The 23,261-nt window shown below is 32.8% G+C and overlaps 1 protein-coding gene across 1 annotated transcript; it reads left to right on the top strand.

Annotated features, from left to right (window-relative positions):
* Nucleotides 1-884: 884 nt before the first annotated feature.
* LOC111697386 (adhesive plaque matrix protein) lies at nt 885-2,375 on the top strand. The gene is made up of 2 exons (XM_023467386.1): nt 885-978; nt 1,294-2,375. Exons 1-2 carry the CDS (start codon nt 885-887, stop codon nt 1,590-1,592), a joined length of 393 nt encoding a protein of 130 aa, XP_023323154.1. The 3' UTR covers nt 1,593-2,375.
* Nucleotides 2,376-23,261: the final 20,886 nt, after the last annotated feature.

The raw sequence follows: 23,261 nt of genomic DNA, 5'->3' as shown, positions 1-23,261 counted from the left end.
GGGATTCCTGAGTTTTGATCGGAGAGACAAACAGAGATTACTACTTTATATATATTCAAATTCTGAATTCTGTATTCTATATTCTATATTCTGTATTCTGTATTCTGTATTCTGTATTCTGTATTCTGTATTCTGTATTCTGTATTCTGTATTCTGTATTCTATATTCTGTATTCTGTATTCTATATTCTGTATTCTGTATTCTGTATTCAGTATTCTGTATTCTGTATTCTGTAGATATATATATGAAATTAAGCACACTCTACTTATATATTAATATCCACATTTCACGGAGATGGAATCAAAGTAGTAGTTTCATGAAAGAGAATTTTCAATAGTTTATTCTAACTTGTGTAGTAAGAGGGGGGGGGGGTCCCCTAAAGTTGGTAAGGACGGGGGGGGGGGGGACATTTAATAGAATTTAGAGGAAAGGAAGGGAGAGAATAAATGATTTATTTGGAAGTAAACAGAGAAACAGACTAGATTATCATTAGAATGCATTAACTAAAGTTTTTTATATTGTTTTTAACAACCTATAGATCCCTGATATCTGATTTGCAAAGATAAAAAAACACTAGATGGGACAATATTATTTTATTTTCATTCGTCCCGTCTAGGTTATCTAAGCATCTTTGCTGTATTTATAGCTGAATCATTTAAATCATAATGACATCAAAATACACGTTTATTCAATACAATTGAAGGGTTTAAAGTAGGTTGAAGACTGGTTGCTGTTAAATCTGGAAAATTCACGATTAAAAGTTAAGTTTTGGAACATAACTCTCTTCAAAGTATACAAAATAAATAAATCATACTTCCAGATTTCTCTAATCTATGCAGTACACATAGTTTGCAATACGTTTTTTATTGTTTACTATCAATTCAATGTTTACATTTTTAATATCTGACATTGATGTAAGCATTCATAAACACAAAGCGTTTAAAGCTTCACTTTTGTCTCCTGCTCGTGGGGGTTCAGGTGAAGAATTAATTTTCTTGCATTTTTCATTGAAGTTCTGAATTCCAATTCATTAAAATTAAAAATATTTAGCTATTTTTTCAACGTTTTGGTAGACGTTTAAACAAAAGATTATTCGATTTGATCAGTAATGAAATTAATGTGTAGACATATATCCAACCTATGGATATAAGGTCGGCTATAAAGGTGGATCTCAAGGCAAGTATGGAGGCGGATATTTAGGCAAATATTTAGGTAGATATTTAGGCAGATATGCACCTTCTGTATCGACCAGTCTGTATGAACAAGTTTATAAAAAGTACTATATTCTTAAAGATTCTCTACCTTATGGACCTGTTCATGGAGCCAAGAGAGAGTCTGGGTACCATCATATACTCCAATCATATAATCCTGGTCACACTTCTACTCCTGCTCCCTATGCTTCACAGAGAGTGGACTACAAGACTCCTATTGACTATCGAGTAGACTACAAAACTCCCATGGCCTATCCAGTGGAATACAAGCCTTCAATGGACTATCCAGTAGACTACAAGACTCCAATGGACTATTCAGTAGACTACAAGCCTCAAATGAACTATCCAGTTGACTACACGCCTCAAAGGACTATCCAGTAAACTACAATCCTCCAAAAAAATTATCCAGTAGACTACAAAACTCCCATGGATTATCCATTGGCCTACAAGCCTTCACTGGATTATCCAGTTGACTACAAGTCTCAAACGGACTATCCAGTTGACAACAAGTCTCAAACGGACTATCCAGTATAGACTACAAAACTTTGAGGATTATCCAGTGGTCTACAAGGCTTTAATGGACTATTCGGTAGACTACAAACCTCCAGTGGACTATACAGTGGACTACAAGCCTCCAATGAACTATCCAGTAGACTACAAAATTCCAGTGGATTACTCTCAGCCACACCATAATAAATCCACAAATTATACTTTTGATTATCAGCATCCCAATGATTATTAATATCCAGAGGTTTATCAACAACGTCCATTGGTTTATAAACAGCGGCCTCAAGTTTATAAACAGCATCCAGAGGTTTATAAACACCATCCAGAGGTGTATAAACAGCTTCCAGATGTTTATGATCAGCATCCAGAGGTTTTATGATCAGCATCCATAGGTTTATGAACAACAACGAAAGGTTTATAAACAACTAAAGGTTTATGAACAACAACCGGAGGTTTATAAACAATTTCCTGAGGTTTATCAGCAACATCCCGAGGTTTACTAACAACGCCCTGAGGTTTACCAAAGACATCTTGAAGACTACACCCCTCTAAACCTGTTTTACAAAAATTAGAACACTGTCAAAATTACCAATTGAAGCCTTTTTTTAGTTTATTGTGTAATTTTATTTATAATAATAAATTTTATCCGAACAAATACTGGGACTAAGCTATAACCTAAATCAAATACTGGGACTAAGCTATAACCTAAATCAAATACTGGGACTAAGCTATAACCTAAATCAAATACTGGGACTAAGCTATAACCTAAATCAAAGCTAATCTAGAAAATTCCAACTCTGAATTCAAAAATGAAATTTTGCATAAAGGTTAATTGGATGATTGTGACTTTTATTTTTATTTACATACTAGCTGAATTGCCCGGCGTTGCCCAGGATACTCATAGTTAATCTTACCGTTTATCCGCGCATGGTCTTAAATTTCCTTATTTTTTACTCTATGTCACATCTGAAGCACTGTGTACTTAATATCCCGTACTTCTGTGAATATGATTAAAATCTTATCCCCCCCCCAAAAAAAAAATTGAAATTAATGCTGTACACTGATTTGCTTCCATAAATCATAAATTGCAGGTAAATGTTTGCTATAGTTTCCTTGTTACTTCATGTTTTTTTTTCGTAATCCTCCTGGGGAGGATTATGGTCCTTATGAAAATTTTGTTTGTAAATCCACAAATAAAAGTGATCTCTACTAAATCTTAAATTTTTATTATTTAACAATGTATGAAGAGAAGAGAAGAAAGGGTAAAAGAAAATACTAGGAAGAACATTTATTATAATTGCTTTTTCTCTGCAGCTACAGGGTGTCCCACGAAACATGACAGTTGATGAATAGTTTTCAATGTCTTCTCCCATGATACTGTATTAGTTATTTAAGACTTTTTGCAATTTATTTCGTTAAACAAATCTTTTACTCAAATATATTTTTGTTTAAAATCAATTTTACTATCACTGCCATTTAGTATTTCTTATCATCATCTTTGGTATCAAAAAACGTAACAAATCATGGAAGAAGACATTTTAAACTGTTCACCAACTGTCATGTTTCGTGGGACACCCTGTAGTATAAATACATTTAATAATATTTAGATGAGCTGTATAGTCTGGAGTAAAGATAGACTCTCCATCCTTTAGTTTCACATAAAATAAATCCTTAATAATACATATCATCCAGGAGGACACTATATGCATACAAATTGTATGATGTTATGATGAAGACCCGGGGCCGAGGGAAAAAGGAAATAATTAGTGTTAGAGGATGAAAGGATGCTGAGTCAACATAACCTTGAAGATTAAGGATCTAGTCTCTCTATGTTCTCTCCATCCTCTCTCTATCCTTCTCTCAATCCTTCTCTCCATCCTTCTCTTCATCCTTCTCTCCATCCTCTCTCCATTCTTCTCTCAACCCTTCTCTCCATCCTTCTCTTCACCCTTCTCTTCCTCCTCCATTTTCATTCTCTTCCTCCTCCATTTTCATTCTCTTCCTCCTATTTCTGTAAATTTGTTCTTTTCTTTGCAAAGTCATCTTAAATATTATTTAAAGGCTATAGGACATAGATATCTATGCTATAGGACAACAAAAATTCAACAGTTCGAATCACAAACTCACATCCTGATAGTTAAAGTTAAAGTGTTTCAATACGACAGTTGGGTCTCATACTTTATTGGCATCTACCCTCTAAATAAAAAAGTTCATGTTGTACTCCATTTCCCTCTAAGTTTTGGGTGCGTTCTGCAGTAATTTTTAGTGTCCTGGCCGAGGATAAAGTAGCGTTTAGTGGAGAGTGATTTAATACTTTCATACAGGTTCCTACTCCATCAAAACCACTTAATATTACGGAAAGACCTGATCCAAATTGTTTGCTAATAAATATATATTTGACTGTTTTTACTCCAGATCTTTATCCTTGATTAATAAATCCTACTGGGTGAACATACTAGTATTTATGTAAATACGAGGGGGGGGGGGGGAATACTATCAATTTGTTTAGGTTGCCAGCCTGCTGAGTATAGATTAGTTTGGCAAATATAGTATTTATTGTGAGATTGATGGACTTGGTTCTCAGCACATTTATTACTTTGCCAAATATCTCCCCCCCCCCCCTCTGGTAGTAGTACTAATCTCTTCTTTTGACCAAGTTAAATTCCCATTTAGAACTAATTACAATCCTAGGCTAAATACTGGATCCATAACTATCCAATTCTTTTATTATTTCTATCCTTTCATTAAAGTCCCTTTCATCTTTTTATTCTCTCTCTTTTCAACCTTTCATCTCCTGCCTTTCTTACCTTTCATCCTTTCACTTTCCATCCTTTCACTTTTTCCATTCTCTCATTTCTTTCATCCTTACCTTACCTTACCTTACCTCCATTCATGCTTTCCCTTCTAAACCTTTCATCCTTTCTCCTTACCTCCTTTCATGCATTCCCTTTCCAACCTTTCATCTTTTCCATTCTTTCCCTTTTCATGTAGTAAATGGCCTACTCCATCAGGGTTTCTCAAACCTGTATCTTTCCAGGTAAAACTCAATCTCACTTTACTATTATTGTCAAACCGGACACAATCTCGTAAACTATCAACGCCAAACCACTGGGCACGATCTTGAGCTATCAATCTAAAACCAGACATGATCTAAACTATCAATGCTAAACCACTGGGCACGATCTTGAGCTATCAATGTCAAACCAGACATGATCTCATAAACTATCAACGCCAAACCACTTGGCACGGTCTTGAGCTATCAATGTCAAACTGGACATGATCTAAACTATCAATGCCAAACCACTGGACACGATCTTGAGCTATCAATGTCATACTGGACACAATCTCATAGACTATCAACTTGTTTGATAAATGAGGAATGATTACTTCTCTCACTGTAATCTAACTGAATATATTTGGGGGTTTTTATGTTACAAGTGAACATTACTTGACGTAACTACAAGTTTTATGCCGATACATATACAACGTAATTAGGCTAATCATGTTACGTAGTTATTTACAGTGCAGTTAAGGTAAATCACAATATGAGTTTTACATAGCTATTTAAACGTAGAAAATTAATAATGTACAGCGTAATTCACGTTTACAGATCTAGTGTTACACAATATTTATTACATTCATTCTTTCACCCTTTCCATTCCACTCTTTCAATCTTTCCCTTTCTATCCTTTCAACTCTTCCCTTTCCATCCTTTCATTTCTTTTCTTTGTATAATTTTAATCCTTCCATTTACATCATTTTATTTTTTCCCGTTGTATCCTTTTAATCCTTCCCTTTCCATATTTCCTTCCTTCCCTTTTCATCCTTTCAATTTTCCCCTTTCAATTTTTTTATTCCTTCCCATTCCACTCATTCATTCTTTCCCAGTCAATCCTTTCATCCCTTTCCTTTCCATTCTTTTATGCCTTCCATACCTTTGCCCCTTTCTATCTTTCACTCCTTCCTTTTCTATTCTTATATTCTTTCATTCCATCCTTGCAACCCTTTCCTTTCATTCCTTACCGTTCCATCCTTCCACCAACCCCTATTTTCCATCCTTCCACCCCTCTCTTCCACCCCCTCTCTACCATCCTTCCACTCCCCTCTCTACCATCCTTCAACCCCCCTCTCTACCATCCTTCCACCCCCCTCTCTTCCATCCTTCCTGCATCATGTTGTTTAATAGAGAAAATTGAAAAGTTTGCAAACTTTTGATTTTCGATGAATTTTTTATAGTTTACTTTTAAATGTTCAAAAGAGTACTTAGATATTTGATGAAAATTATGTTTCTAATATTAGGAAAATTTTCATTAAATATTTTCAAGATATTAGCTTTATTAAAAATTAGAGATAGGTTGAAGCTTACAAGAGTATTTTCATTTTTTAATTTAACAACGATACAACGATACGCAGAACAAATATTTATCATTTTAATGAAAATGTTTCAACAATGATACTATAACAGCAACTAAGCAATATTAATTTTTAATTCTAAATTTCTATATTTTCAATTTGGCGACAAATTTTGTTTCTGAAACATGCACATCCCTAAACCTTCAGCTTTAATAGTTTGAGAGAGATACTTTATATATTAAGGATGAAAGAGAGAAAATTCCAAAATAAAATTCAACATTCACAGAATATTTTCAAATTAAAACCATTTCAAATTTTAAATTAAGCTCTGAGAGTTGGTTCTGATTCAGTCGAATTAAATGCTTCCTTTGAAAAAGTAATTAGTAGTTTTGAAGTCAATGTTTTAGCAAAAGTTGAAAAGAGAGATTTTTTTTTAAATTTCCGATTCATAATGTTACTATTGAACCCTTAATCTGATCAAACTTGTGAAAGATAACGTCGGTTTACTGACTCGAAAAGTGTTTATTTCTGTGAATTTCTCCATTGGTTCTTTTGAACAAGAAATGCACAAGTCCCTTTTGCAGAGAAACCACAAATGTAAATGAATCGCGTATTGCAATTTTTGCATGGAGGGTCTCTAGGAAATACCCTTTAGTTGGATTAAGCACTTTGTAAGAGAATTGTTAAGATAAGAGATGTTTAAAAATTTCCCTTAAAGTTACAGAATTCAGATTTTAAATAAAATAATTCTCAACATTTTTTTTAAAGAAATGGAGTTTTGCCACAAACTCTGATTTTACACTCCCTATATCTTCGTAACTTAATGTCGTCGACACCTTTGAATATTTTAAACTAAGTTAAGTAGTTTAAGTTTAAATATCAAAGATCTTAAGGTTGCAAAGATATAGGGAATATGAAATTTGAATCGGTGTCAAAGATACAATTCCATTTTGTCAGCTTGAGCAAAGATAAATGTTAGTTTGTCTGTGAAGAATCTAGTGCACTCATGTCCCACTGAGCCCAAAACTTAAGACAGGGTATCGTTAAGAAAACCAGTTTTAAAACCCGGGTTTCACGAATGGGGATACACAGTTTTGTGAATATCAATATTTTTGTTATGAAATATAATTTTTTTCAGTTTGATTATATTTTCCATTTTTTTCGAATTTCTTAAATCAAAATCTACATGAATGTTAAGACCCCAAAAAGGAAACTCCCGAGTTTTGTTTAACGATACTCTTTTAAATTTCGGGCTCTGGTGTACATTTGTATATCCGAGCTGGGCCAACCTTTGCAGTCCTACTTTGGACTGTACCGCCCATTTACAATTACTAAAGCGGCAGAGGAGTATGCACTGTATGTACACTGCAAACTAGAGAGAAGGAGAATGCCAAATTTATGCAACATTACTGTTCCAACTTTGTGATTTCGTAGCTCCTCCTCCAGTTTGGATTTGAAGCTCAAGTATGAAGATATCAGATTTATCTAGTTTCAAATTGGAAATTTAAAAGTTTTTATTTCTGCTCAATAGCAGTTCAATAAAACGAGATATATTTTCAATCATACGCGCAATCTACTTTAGTTTAGCGACTGTAAACTCCAGTTCATTTGATGTACCGGACGGACCTATATAAAGAGGAAGCTAGGACAAGTTGTACAGTACATATACAGCTTACGGCTTAAACGGGACAGTACTGTACGCCAAGTGAATCCTGTGAGTGTTGACTGTTTGTCTTTAAATTCGCATGTTTAGTAGCATGGTTGCTGGAATATTGATATGTGTAGATAAACGGAAAATATATATAGAGTGTCCCAAAAAGACAAGAGAATTAAGAGAAAACTTCAAGATCGTCTTCGATTTCTGAAAAAGTTCTTATACTTATCCAAAATGTGATCTTCCATAAGATAGACGAGAAATTGTTGTTTTCTAATAAATATAAAATATGCTACTAAAATCGTTTTTACGAAACACTGCCGCGCGGACGAAAGACGATAAAGAAGTCGTCACTTAATTCCCATGTTTTTTGGAACACTCTGTAGAATATATTGGAGACAATATTTAAACTTATATCCAGGATTCAACCCACAAAATATCCAATATTTGTGGCTCTCAGAGAACCATTGAATATTATAATTTCTGTTTTATGCCCTCGCTCGTAAATTTTATTCCATTCTTTCTTCAGCAAACTTATCTTTTGCTTTTCGTCGGCGTTTGTGAATAAATTTAGATTAGGACTTTCGAATTAGAATTTAGTTTTCCAGCCATAATTTTATTTGACTCAAAATGACAGAAAAACATGCAGTATTGAAGGAACACGGCAAAAATTATGACTTGTTCCGTAAAAATGTATATGTGCTTTTTTTAATTGTAACAGTTTTTTATCGTTTGAATGTGGTTGTGTTATTTATCCATCATTTAGAGCTCTCCAAACACCCGGTACTTTACAAATCACAGTGTTTTCACGATGTCTGCCTTTTTAGTTTCAAAATTTTGTTTCGCGGCATTGACAATTTCTTTTTTTCCCTAGAGTTAATTTTTGTTTTCAAGTTTGGTCTGATGTGGTTTAGCCATGATAGTGATTAAGGCTCTACGTCGCGCGCGACTAGATGTCGCTAAAGGGCCGAGCACTGCAGCAATGACTATTCTAAAAGTGTCAATTGTGAAATTTTTTATTTAAAAATTTATCATTTTGTTTTAGTTCAAACTGTAACAACATTATAGAACAAATTCAAGTTTTTAGTTGATAACTTAAAGTTGACTAGATTTAAAAATCGAAAAATACAAAACACCGATACCCTACTTTCTTTCAAAACACTTTATCTGTTCGAAATTTTGATAAAATTGAAACAAATTATTTCTTTTACTGATTTATAAACTCCACAACAGTGTGGCACAGCTTTTTACATTTATATTTTTTTATATAATATTTAATATACCACTGCATTGTGGTAGGCTTTTAAAAACTAAAAATATACAAGATTTATACAGCAGTAGAAAATAGAAATATATATGTCCTACAGCAGTTAAAACACCATTTTATAATATTTTTATTTTATTTTTGTGATTTTTTTTTGCTGATGAGTATAATATTATATCGGAATTCTTTCCATTCTTCCCCAATTTCTGATTTTTCAAAAATTTTGATCAGATTTAAGATTGGTTGATGATTCTCTTCATAGGTATAATATTATTATATAATCAAACCTCTATTCAGTATAACACACTTGAACCCCCCCCCCCTTCCTCCCATATATCCGGCCTCAGTTCCCCTGGTTGAAGGAGGACAGGGTATACCCGGATACCCGGATAAATTGATAATAAAAGGATAAAAGCCAAGATTCAACACATACATCTTGTTTTTTTTCTCACAAAATCTTGTTTTTTTATTAGTAAAAAAATCAAGAAAGTTTCGCTATTTTTGATCCACCCTGGAGAAGCATCCTGAGTATCCTTAGTATCCTGAACCTGAACCCACTCTAAACTGAAAATTAAGTTAAGAAAACCTTTTTACTCTCAAGATATTGTTAAAGATATCCTTGTCAACACTACTTTCTTACTTCGTGTCAAAAATATAAACTCAAATACTTTTTCCATTCTTATAAAAAAAGCAGCGACAGATTGAATTTCTTTATTTCTTTAAGCTTTAAAGGGAGTGTTCGCTAAAAATGAAAGAGGGATTAGTATCATATTCGGATTCGATCGCTTCTAATTTCACTTCTATCCCCTCTCATTTTTCCCGTACACAACCTTTAAATTCAAAATATAGGTTGTGTTTAATAGATTGGGCTGAGTTTTTTTGTTAAGGGTAATTTTGAAATTGTTGACAACGGTATCCCAGTACTCAGAAGTTTTCTGTCCTGAAAACAAATATTTTCATAACTTCTCCCGCACCTCTGACAATTCAGTAAAAGTAAATTCAACCTCAAGTCTTACCGCGTCAACCTTTTTGCACCGGCTAGTCCTATTGATGTCTTCTTTATTTACCCAATGTCCGGGTGATACAGTACAAACTGGGGACGGAAAGGTTGACCCGGTTCGGAAATTCAAATGTACTACGGCTGCCCGTGTTCTGTGATATTTACCATGCTTAAATTTGCAGGTAACATTCTAAGAGAAATCTCAATGAACACTTATCAATTTCAAAATAAAACCCATTCCATGATAAATGTTTTAAAATTATTTGTTATTTGTAATTTTTGTCTGATTTTTCTAAAAACGTTCAGAGCACATTTCTAGATTTGTCTTCATCAAAAAATGGAACTCAGACTACCAGAATTGTGATTTTTGCAAATTTTTGCTCTATTTGACTTTAAATCAAAAATTTATTATTTAATTCAAATTCGTTGATGGTGATGGTGATGTGATGTCTGTAGAGTAAAACAAATAGATGTTAGTTCTACATTTATAGAAAATATATTTCGGTCTGGGTTGACCCTCGTCAGTTCTTGAGAGTGTTTCTGTCAGGAAGATTAAAATCACTATTTTTATTTACTCTCAGAAAAATTTCCATTGATTCTATTTTTTCTGAAAGTAAAAGATATTCTTGGTTTTAACATGGACTGCCAGAATAAAAAGTTCTTAGATTAAGGCCGATTCAATTAAAAATGTTGAAGACCAAAAACAGCTTTTTAAAGAACTGTTTTTTGTCTTTTGACCCCCTAAGCCTGAAAGTTGAATATTTGAATTATTTTCGAAAATAAATATTTCTTAATTGGGGTTTATACCATATCAGTTTGAGGGAAAAAGCTTGTTAAATTCATATTGTTACAAACTTTTTTATCAAATGTTTCCGTAGCATGCGTTGTTTAAAATCGTTCATGTTTTATTGTATTATGTTTCTGCTTCTCTTCCATTTTGTTGAATATTATGATATTCTAATTGTATTCTCCGTCCCAGAATATTCTCTCTCTACTCCGGGAATATTCTCATCACAAACCAGCTAAATCCAACATAATTTATAGGCAAGAAATCCGCCGAGAATATTCAGAATTTCAATTTTTATTTGATATTGAATATATCCTTGAATATAGTTTGATTTATATCCGCAACCCTAGGTTTACTTTAACTCAATACTGGAGTATAACTACACTTCAATAATAATCCTTTTCAACAAGAAACGGAAAGATTATTAAACGGAAAGTTCTTAAAATTTAAAAGGAGGAAAACTTTGTCATGTTTATAAATGAAGCAACTGATTCTTGTTACAGATTTTTCTAGTATCACAAGTAAACATTTTAACAATTCCTTCATTGAATATATCTGTAAGTAAATCTATGCACTACTCCTAGAGGGTATATATCTCTAAATAAACCTATAAACTACTCCTAGAGGGTATATATCTCTAAGTAAACCTCTAAACTAATTCTAGAGTGAATATATATCTAAGTTAAACTATAAACTACTCCTAGAGTGAATATATTTCTAAATGAACCTATATACTACTCCTAGAATGAATATATCTCTAAGTAAACCTAGAAACTACTCCTAGAGTGAATATGTCTCTAAGTAAACATATAAACTACTCCTGGAATGAATATATCTCTAAGTAATCCTGTAAACTACAATAAGGATGAATATATTTCAAAGTTAACATATAAACTACTCCTAGAAGATATAAATCTCTAAGTAAACCTATAAACTACTCCTAGAGTGAATATATCTCTAAGTAAACCTACAAACTACTCCTAGAGTGAATATATCTGTAAGTAAACCTATAAACTACTCCTACAGTGAATATATCTCTAAGTAAACCTATAAACTACTCCTACAGTGAATATATCTCTAAGTAAACCTATAAACTACTCCTACAGTGAATATATCTCTAAGTAAACGTATAAACTACTCCTAGAATGAATATATCTCTAAGTAAACCTATAAACTACTTCTAGAATGAGTATATATCTAAGTAAACCTATAAACTACTCCTAGAATTAATATATCTCTAAGTAAACCTATAAACTATTCCTAGAATGAATATATTTCTAAGTAAACCTATAAACTGCTCCTAGAGTTAATATATCTCTAAGTAAACCTATAAAGAACTCCTAGAATGAATATATCTCTAATTAAACCTATAAACTACTCCTAGAATGAATATATCTCTAAGTAAACCTATAAAATACTCCTAGAATGAATATATCTCTAAGTAAACCTATAAACTACTCCTAGAATGAATATATCTCTAATTAAACCTATAAACTACTCCTAGAATGAATATATCTCTAAGTAAACCTATAAACTACTCCTAGAATTAATATATCTCTAAGTAAACCTGTAAACTACTCCTAGAGGGTATATATCTCTAAATAAACCTATAAACTACTCCTAGAGGGTATATATCTCTAAGTAAACCTCTAAACTAATTCTAGAGTGAATATATCTCTAAGTAAACCTATAAACTACTCCTAGAATGAATATGTTTCTAAATAAACCTATAAACTACTCCTAGAATTAATATATCTCTAAGTAAACCTATAAACTACTATTAGAGTGAATATATCTCTAAGTAAACCTATAAACTACTCCTAGAGTGAATATATCTCTAAGTAAACCTAGAAACTGCTCCTAGAGTGAATATATCTCTAAGTAAACCTGAATGTTTAACCACAGACAGATTAAGTGGAAATCTATGTTTTCCACTCTCTTCTTTTCCCTCCTACAGGTTTTAGATCTATTTTATCTAGATTTTCCTACTTTTGGTTTTCAGCTGTCAGAAAACTGCACAGATCTATATTCTTATCAACTGTCAGAAAACTGCACAGATCTATATTCTTATCAGATGTCAGAAAACTGCACAGATCTATATTCTTATCAACTGTCAGAAAACTGCACAGATCTATATTCTTATCAACTGTCAGAAAACTGCACAGATCTATATTTTTATCAACTGTCGGAAAACTGCACAGATCTATATTTTTATCAACTGTCGGAAAACTGCACAGATCTATATTCTTATCAACTGTCAGAAAACTGCACAGATCTATATTCTTATCAACTGGCTAACTTAGACAGATGATACTTAAAGGGAGTGACCGTCTAAACATGGTAGTTAAGCTAAGAATGCAGTACTATAGAGAAAAATTTCAGGATATATTTGATACCAATGAGATGTTTTTAAGGTGTACAAGAGCGTAAAGTCGTTTGTTATATTTCACTGCTGTTGTTTCAGTCAGCAGACAATTATTTAATAACACGGATGAAAAATGTAACAAAACTGCTAAAATTAACTTTTATCATCGAAAATAAGTAATCTTATTCAGTAATAGAGAAATAATTGATTCTACCATTGATTTCCTTTTAAATTTCAATTGAGAATTAAGTTCCTAAACAACAAACTTAGCTTTAGATTTTTCGTCTGGTTTATTAAATTATTGTTAAAAAACGTTTCATCTGCTGATCAACCCTTGTGGTGCGTTTACAAAAAGGATCGTCACGTTTTACAAAGAATCAGCATTTGCCAAAGCTTAAAGGAAAAATAACCGGAGACTGTTAAAAAATATGAAACTAGCCGAAAATGGGGCGCCAAGGATACTGAATTCCAGCCTAAAGAAAAGAACGGTTGAATGTATAGTAATTAGATTTGTTTCCGCGCAATGATTCTAATGCACATTCCATTTCTCATAGAACATCCATTCTACTTTATATCACAGGAAAACATTTCTATATTTGTCCTTCACATTATTCTTAAACTTTTATAAGAAAACTTAATAAGTTTTCTCATTCTTCATGATTAGTTTTATACGTAGTTCTTAATTGGAGTAGTTTCAGGAGTAAGGTTAGAATAGCTACCGGAGAAAGATTATAACATAGAACGGTTATGACTAGGTCCCATAAAAAAGTATTACAAAGAAAGGGTAGAATAGCTCCCTAGGAAAGATCATAACAAAGAATGGTAAGACTAGCTCCCCTAAAAAGATTATATCAAAGAGAGGTAAGAATAGCTTCCGGAGAAAGGTTATAGTACAGAAAGGTTAGACTTTAGCTGTATACTATAAAAAGATTATAACAAAGAAAGGTTAGAATAGCTTCCAAGGAAAGATCATAACAAAAAATGGTTAGAATAGCTTCCATAAAAAGATCATCACAAAGAATGGTTAGAATAGCTTCACGAGAAAGAAAATTAACAAAGAAAGGTATTTTATACAGATTCTTCTCTACATATATATATGTATATATAGTATATTATATATATAATATATGTAGAGGTATATTATACAGATTACAGAGTTTGATATATAAGTTTACCAGAAACCTAGATCTAAAATGTTAGATCTTCAATTAACAGTTGTAGAAATTATGCATCAACTTTTGATACTGCAGACCGACTTTAAAATGTCGACAAGTCTTTGGTTTGACCTCCCACACCCGCTGCTTATTCTTTTTGAGTATAGGACCCTGGAGACTTCAAAGATGCAAAGCTTTATTCCTGATAAGTGAGAATTTTTCATCCTCTGTGGTATACTAGGTGTAACAATATATCAGTTAGTGAACACTAGATACCAGTGCCAACTCTAATCTTTAGCATCAGGAGAAAATAAACTTGTCATTTATCTAGAATCAAGAGAAAATAAACTTGTCGTTTATCTAGAATCAGGAGAAAATAAACTTTTATTTATCTAGAATCAGGAGAAAATAAACTTGTCATTTATCTAGAATCAGGAGAAAATAAACTTTTATTTAGTTAGAATCAGGAAAAATAAACTTGTCATTTATCTAGAATCAGGAGAAAATAAACTTTTATTTAGCTAGAATCAGGAAAAATAAACTTGTCATTTATCTAGAATCAGGAGAAAATAAACTTGATTTCATTAATTAAGAATTAATCTGAACTTCTCCTGTTTATTTTAACTATCTTGCCGGCCTCTGGGAAACAAAAGCAAATTGTCAAGTATAATTGCATCTAGAATATACAGGGTTAGCCACAAAGGATAAGACTTTAATGACAACCTAAAATTCCTAAGACATGACGATTTAAAGGTTAAATTTGACCTTTTAATTTGAAAAAAGTCTTCTAAGGGACAATTAAATGATTTGAGAGAAAACAAAAAAAACTACAAGAAAGTCTCATACTTTCTGGGTAACCCTGTAAAAGGTATAACAGGACAATAGACAGGATACTTCATTCATTCCATTCTAATAAGATCAATGTATCCATTAGACAATGAGATGAAATTTCGGGTTTAAAAATCCTATTTTCCACGCGTCCTAAGGATCAAGATATACATAATTTTGATATCTTACCTAGCAACGATGTACCTGATGGTTAATTTTTTTCGTGGATTTAATATGATTATATTCTTTTTGAAAAAATATTTTTGAAATTTTAAAAACGGTAAAAAATAAGGTTGAAAGGATTATTGAATGGTTTGCAAAATATCGTTTCTAGTCTCTTCTTTAAAGAACTTTTATATCGTAGGGATTCTTGTACTTTCCCTATAGCCCCCCACCCCTCCGACACTGGCACAAATCCATACAAATCGGAACAGGATGTTTTTGGCAGGAGCAATAACAATGAAAATAGTGGGTCTGGAGTCTTTATGTGGATCCAGTATAAAGAAATGGAACCAATACATCTGTTATTCAGTGGATACAGGGGATCCCATAAAAAATAAGACCTTTGAACCGTTTACATTTTGTTCAATCTTCTTTCTTACTAAAAAGATGTATTTTCAAGTCACCCTTTATTTAAAAAGTGTTATATAACAATTTTTCTTATCAAGGATCGTAAGAAGTCCATGTCTTTAAAAACAGAGAATTTGAAAGCAACTTACGGAATAATGCAGCAGAGACCATGAAGTAAATTGTCATAAATTGAAATTACTGTTTCGAAAGAATGCCTACGAGTTGCTGTCTGCGCCATCATGAAACAGAGGATCACCCTTTTATTGTAAAGATGTCCCCCTTTCCGTTTTTTGTTTTGCTTAATTGTAATTGCAGCCTCAGTGCTGAATATTCTGTCTACTTGAATAGGCTATGTCATCACTTTTAGCACTTCAAGTTAGTTTCTATTTCCAGCGAGGGAGCAATGGCATTCCTGCTATGAACCACACATTTTTACTTTCCTGTTAAAGGAGGGTTGCTATTCAACGAAGGATAAAGTGACCCCCTTGAGAGGTCAGAAAATGGTCTTGCATCAGATCTGACGTCTAGGAATACTTCAGCAGTGAGACCTATAAAACTGTTGACCAAGAAGACGATATTTAAGCTATGCTTATGTGTATTTTATGTAGTTTTAAAGCAATTGGTTTTACCAGTGCAGTTTGAAAATTTAATTAAAAGGGGTCTGTGTACACTACACAACTGCTGTGCTTAATTATCATTTGACTCCTCAAAATCATATAACACTGAATACTGATATATAGAAAACTATAATGAAAATTATTCATCAAATATGTAGACAGCCTTGACTTTAAACCGTCGCAACAGCTTAAGGGTTGGTTATATCTCACTAAGTCACGTTTACTTATGTGTAGCTCTAAACATATTAAATATTAAACAGCAACGCGGTTGTTTCTCTCTTAAGTTTGAAAGGAGATATTGGCAAATTACTGCACAAAGGAATTGAGTCTTTCCCACAAACTCTTATTTTCTAATCCTAATATCTTTGCAACCCAATGTCGAAGACCTTAGATAATTCAAATTATAAATTTGTTAGATCAATTAATCTAAGTTTGAAATATCAAAGGTTTACAAGATCAGGTTGCGAAGATATATGGATTAGAAAATTTGAGTTTGTGGCAAGGACTCCATTCCTTTAGGTTGAGAGTGTACACATCTTAATTAACAGTTTCCTATTCCACAGTTTTAAGGACGTCCCATTGTACAATGAGGGTCGAAAAAAACTCTGGATTCTCTCCCTTGCACTGCACCTGTTCTTTATTTATTCAATGAATACATAAACTTGTACAGTGTGCAATGCATTTTACTGGGAAGCAGATGGCCCCCCCCCCCTGCTTCATCCGTCTCCCCCCCCTGCTTCATCCTCTCATCTACTGTGCCACAACCCCCTCTCCCCTTTATAGAATTTAAAGCTCAATACTTCGCTCATCTGCCGCCTACAGAAGAAGGGGGGGGAGCATTGTTGGTGAGAGGGGGGGGGGGGTTGTAAGTGCAAAGGAGGAGAGGGGGGGATAAGAGGGGATGGAGAGATTTAAATTAATCGATCCTATAATATGGTTCTGTGCTGAATCCCTGGTTTCCGGAACCAACAGCTCAGATCAAAACTGAATTTAAATTATCAAATTATTAAATTCTGAAATTAACAAATTATTACACGGATTATTAAATTATTAAATATATGTTGTAAAATATCAATATGGTTCAAACTAATCCGGGAAATTAATATTTATATTTATAAATATTAAAAATATAAATATTAAATTTTTCATCATTAACATTTCATCCAAAGACGCAACGTGACGGTTAGTAGAACAGAATAATGAAAAGATTTCTTTTGTTTTGATTTAAAGAAAGAAAAAAAAATGTTGTGAATGGTTTCAAGTACAAGCTTAGATAATGAAAATATGTAACAAATATCATAGTAAATCCTATATTTGTAAACCTGAACATACCTAGATATATTACGATGTACATTGTAACTTGAGTTGTATCTGGAAAGGGTGGAAAAGGGAATGGGAAAGGTTTGGAAAGGGAGAATTGGAATAGGAAAGTATGAGAAAAAGAGACAAAATATGAAAGGGTGGGAAAGTGAGAAGGAATAGGAAAGAGTGGGAAAGGGAAAAGGAATAGGAAAGGGTGGGAAAGGGAGAAGGAAAAGGAAAGGATGGGAAAGGGAGAAGGAATAGGACATGATGAGAATATTAGACGGAATAGGATGGGATCAGAAAGGGAGAAGGAATAGGAAAGGGTGGGAAAGGGAGAGGGAATAGGAGAAAGTGGGAAAGGGAGAAGGAATTAGAAAGACTAAAAAATGAGAAGGAATATATAGGAAAAGTTGGTAAGGGAGACGGAATAAGAAAGGATGAGAAAAGAAGAATGAATAGGGAAGGGTGGGAAAGGTAGAAGAAATAGGAAAGGATGAGTAAGGGAGAAGGAATAGGAAAGGGTTGGAAAATGGAGAAGGAATAGGAAGGGTGGGAACGGAAAAAAAGAATACGAAAGGATGAGAATAGGAGAAGGAATAGGAAGGGTGGGAAAGGGAGACGGAATAGGAAAGGATGAAAATAAGGTAAGGAATATGAATGAATGGTAATGGAAGATAGAATAGAAAAGGATGAGCAAGAGAGAGGGGACAGGAAAGGGTGGGAACAAAGAAAGGAATTGGAAAAGATAGAAATGGGAAAAAATGTTAAACTATGAAGAAATTAGAAAAGAAAAGAATGGAAGAAGGAATAGGTGGGATGAAAATGAAAGGAGGAATATGAATGGATGGGAATGATAAATTAGGAATAGGAAAGGATGTGAAGTGAGAAGGAATAGGAAAGGATGTGAAGTGAGAAGGAATAGGAAAGGATGTGAAAGTGAGAAGGAATAGGAAAGGACGAGAACAAGAAGTAAATATCTGTATCAAGGAATGAAAAAGGAATGAAGGAGAACTGAATAATTGGCTACTGGTAGGATAAATTAGATCAGGGTTGGATTCTGGGGGGTATTCCTGGAGATTGGAGATGAAATTCCTCATCCTCATCCTCATCCTCATCCTCATCCTCATCCTCATCCTCATCCTCATCCTCATCCTCATCCTCATCCTCTTCTTTAATTATTCTCTGAACCATCAGGGCTAATACATTCACAATTTTTGTTTAGACACGATCACACAGCATTGAGTTTATTAGATTAAGTAGATACATTAAGCACTGAACATACTAGATATTTGTTGATTATGTACTATATTTTAAGTACATGAGATTTTGCACTATACAATGATAGTACATATTAAATACATGAGAAAAAACACAGTACCAAGAGTGCATAACTTTGAATGTATACATGAGAAAAAGCACTGTACTGTACTGCATATAAAATTAACTACATAAATTCAAGTTTGAGATTAATAACGTACAGAAACAAAAATAAACAGAAAAATACACTTAAACATACTCATCGGGATACAGAGATACAGGGGATACATGAATACATAATATAGAAAAACAAGTGGGAGTCCCTGAGGCCCGAAAGGTCCCTAAGGTCTCAGGTACATCTGGGCGTCGTGTCTCATTACTTTCATTAATAGTTCTACAGAGTACACTATATGTACATTACGTACATAGTACGTACCATGCATATTCAATGTGCAATGCATTGTTTACTGCGTGTACAATGTACAACAGATTTGCTTGCCAAAACAGTTGTTAACTTTATTTTTTTTTGGACACGTGTGTTCAATTGAAAAGAGTAAGTACGACCTACGCATTGTATTAAAGAATTTTTTACGCTTTTACTTCTACATTTTCAGTTCTATGCAGGATGTGCTATGTACAATGTACATTAATACTTTGGAGATCGTCTAGACGTTAATAATAATGCTGTAAATTCAAGTGATTTCCGTCTAAAGCGGGGCATGAGCTCGATCGATAGTTACAGAATTTATGTATGTTGCAGTTCTGACCAAACCTCTAGTATTTACTTTATAAGGAATTTATAGGATCCATCAGGGTTCAGGTAGATTTAAAATTCGGTGATGGTGATGGACCAAACCTCTGTAGAGTAAATAAGTAGATGTTAGTTCCACATTTATTGAAAATATATTTCGGTCTGGGTTGACCCTCGTCAGTTCTCTTGTAGAAGTGAATCAAGCAATTAGCTTAAATATTTCCATTTACTGATAGCGCCGATTGAAGGATTCATAACTCTCATTGGATAATGAGATAGATAGAAAGATAGATGTTACCGCCATTATACTATTTCTATTGGTTCAGAATTGACAACAAACATATGACTGAACCCTGGTTGGATCAGGCGCTAATGGACTCGGCATACAGTAGTGCGACACGTTACCCTTTAAACCTTTATCTGATAAATAATCTGGAATATATCCCTTTAAACCTTTATCTGATAAATAATCTGGAATATATCCCCTTAAACCTTTATCTGATAAATAATCTGGAATATATCCGTTTAAACCTTTATCTGATAAATAATCTGGAATATATCCCCTTAAACCTTTATCTGATAAATAATCTGGAATATATCCCTTTAAACCTTTATCTGATAAATAATCTGGAATATATCCCTTTAAACCTTTATCTGATAAATAATCTGGAATATATCCGTTTTCTAACAATTTTCCTCCATACTTGCTGCCGCCTAAATCAGCAAGTCACTTTTATAGAAAACCGCCATTTAAAATAATAAATTTTTAAAGAGAAAAACATGAATATCTTATTCAATTTTGTCCGAACAAAGCTTTTAAGGCGTTGCGACACTTAAAGGCCGACCAAGTTTTAAAAATATGCAACTTTTCACAGCAGGATCTATGTGATGTACGGTTTTGAATTAGACATGTACCTTTATTAATGTCCCTTTCACGAAAAAGATTATAATAAAATATTAAAAACATTAATATAGAGAAAAATAATAATATTCTTATCAATGAAAAAAATAAAGAACATTTTCATTTATCAATAAAAGGAGATCAAAAAATATTTTATCTTTTTACGTGACCTTTCCAATATAATACACATTATAATACATTTCAAATATAATACTCATATAATACATTGCGGGCTCTCAAGCAAAAAAAAATGAATATGATATAGACAAATACTTCTTAAAAACTAACGCTATAAACAAGTACCCCTATAACTTTCAGCATACCTCGCTATAGTGATTTATCTCACTATAAATCATTCACACTTTTTGTTAAACTATAGATGTACACTTTAGAGTAGAGCCAGTCATGAAAATTCATAGCAGTTCACTGTGATTTAAAGGTTTCACGCTCTCAAGCTAAAATCGATGAGAATTTAGCTAACTACTATTTTAAAACCAATGCTAACAGCAGGTGCTTTATAGTCCGAAAATGTACATGTAAAGGGCTACAGAAAAAGCATAAGTGAGTTAGAGGGGAAAATTCTAAGCCCAAGGCGTTGTGACACTTCAAAGTTGACCCTGTCTTAAAAACTGATGAGACTGTTTATAAGCAGACTGAGTCTATGTAAGTCTGGATTATTTTTATACATCAAATCTGTAAACATTATAAAAATAATGAACTCATATTACCATATTGCATATACCAATATTTGGAATTTATCAAATTCTATCAAAATTGTGTGTTATAAAACAGTTTTAAAATCAGACAATGTGATATTTTAAATTTTAAATGTCTCGCATGTTTGAATTCTTGAAAAATTTGTCACTAAGTAATAAAGTCATTTACAGAGTTGCTATAAATGATTAGCAAAGGTATAATTAATTTGAACATATACATATATCTAGTGTTGTTAATTGTTTTGCATATTTTCCAAGATTAAATAAAAAAGAGTAAAAACAGAAAATAAAGAACACATAAAATAGCACTTATTTTACTGTAAGATAAGCACTTTATACTAAAATTATCTCGATTATTATTAATTTTGTCGGACAAAAAACTGATTTGACACTTGTGACGTAAGAATACAGCTGTACTGAGAGTGTGCAAATTCTATTATACTATAGAATCTATTTGCTGTCATTGAAGTGTCCTAAGTGTCATGTGTATTGCATATATGATGTTAGAATTGTCCTCTGCCATTGTTTATTAGATAAAGAGTTATCAAATATTGTTGTCAATCGTTCATGACACTTTTTGATAGTAAAGGATCTCTGAAAGATTCGATGACAATCCCTAAAAGGGCATGTACAATACAAAGATGGCAATGCCCGATTTACAACGGTACCCTGAAAACCTTAATCTGATCAAAAATGTGGAAGATGGCCTCCTCGTTTTTCTGACTTTAAAAGTATTTATTCTGATAGTTTCTCCATTGCTTCTTTGTAACAATAAATGCAAAAGTCATCTTCACAAATAAAAATAAACGAAAAAAACATGAATATCTAATTCATACTTGATCAGAAAATCTTTTATAGGTACCGTTGTGAATTGTGCAGTTTCATCTTTGCATGGAGGTTCACTTGAAGTTACACTAACAGTCCCTTTAAACATGTAAATTTTATATTGTTTCTTCTGTAGGACATAGATGTATTTTATACAATGTATTGAAACTATTTTAATCTTTACATTTTGTTCCATTTCTTCCACATTATTGAATTGTAAAACATTCCATCCATAGAACCAACCCTTGATAAAAGATATCTAATTTTTTTACATTTCATAAATACTTTGAAGTATTTTAATTTGCACAAAAGTCAAACTATGTGGAAATAGAATGGAATAAATATGCAAGATATAAATCAAATCGAACCAATAACTTTTGTTTTTTTAGAGTAGGTATTAAAAAATTAAATTTAAGTTTCACGTTTGATTAAAATACAAAATGTTTATAATCATAACTAGGATTGTTAATCATTTTTGAAACCGATCGTTAAACGATCGTTTTTTGTTTCGTTTTCAGAAACGATCGTTTCGTTTTCGGAAAAAAATGATCGTTTTTAAAAACGACCCACTCGTTTTGAACTTTTAGAAAACGAATAGCGATCGTTTTTGAAAACGATCGTTTTTATTAAAACGATTTGCGACCGTTTTTTATACGATTGTTTTAAAAAAAAAAACGATCGTTTTTGAAAAAACGATCGTTTTTGAAAAAATATTTTATTGACAATTATGTTAACGATCGTTAACGAAGGGTCGTCGTTAACGATCGTTAACGAAGGGTCGTCGTTAACGATCTTTAACGAAAGGTCGTCGTTAACGATCGTTAACTAAGGGTTGTCGCTAACGATCGTTAACGAAACGACTAACTTTATCAAAACGGTCGTTTTTGGAAAAAAAATTACATGCAACTTTATTGAATGTCGTCTTACATGAAGTTTACCAGTTGTGGGAGAGTTAAAACTCCATGATATTTTCTTAAAAACTACTCAATGATAAGTACAGATGCCCTTCAGGTCGGTTTCCTCTCTTCGTTAACGATCGTTAACGAAGGGGTCGTCGTTAACGATCGTTAACGAAGGGTTGTCGTTAACGATCGTTAACGAAGGGTCGTCGTTAACGATCGTTAACGAAGGGGTCGTCGTTAACGTTCGTTAACGAAGGGTCGTCGTTAACGATCGTTAACGAAACGACGAATTTT

This window comes from Eurytemora carolleeae, unplaced genomic scaffold (genome assembly GCF_000591075.1).
Source record: "Eurytemora carolleeae unplaced genomic scaffold, Eaff_2.0 scaffold290, whole genome shotgun sequence".
In the NCBI taxonomy this organism is placed as follows: domain Eukaryota; kingdom Metazoa; phylum Arthropoda; class Copepoda; order Calanoida; family Temoridae; genus Eurytemora; species Eurytemora carolleeae.
The sequence above is the reverse complement of the archived record's forward strand: the minus strand, read 5'-3'. Positions and strand labels throughout refer to the sequence as shown.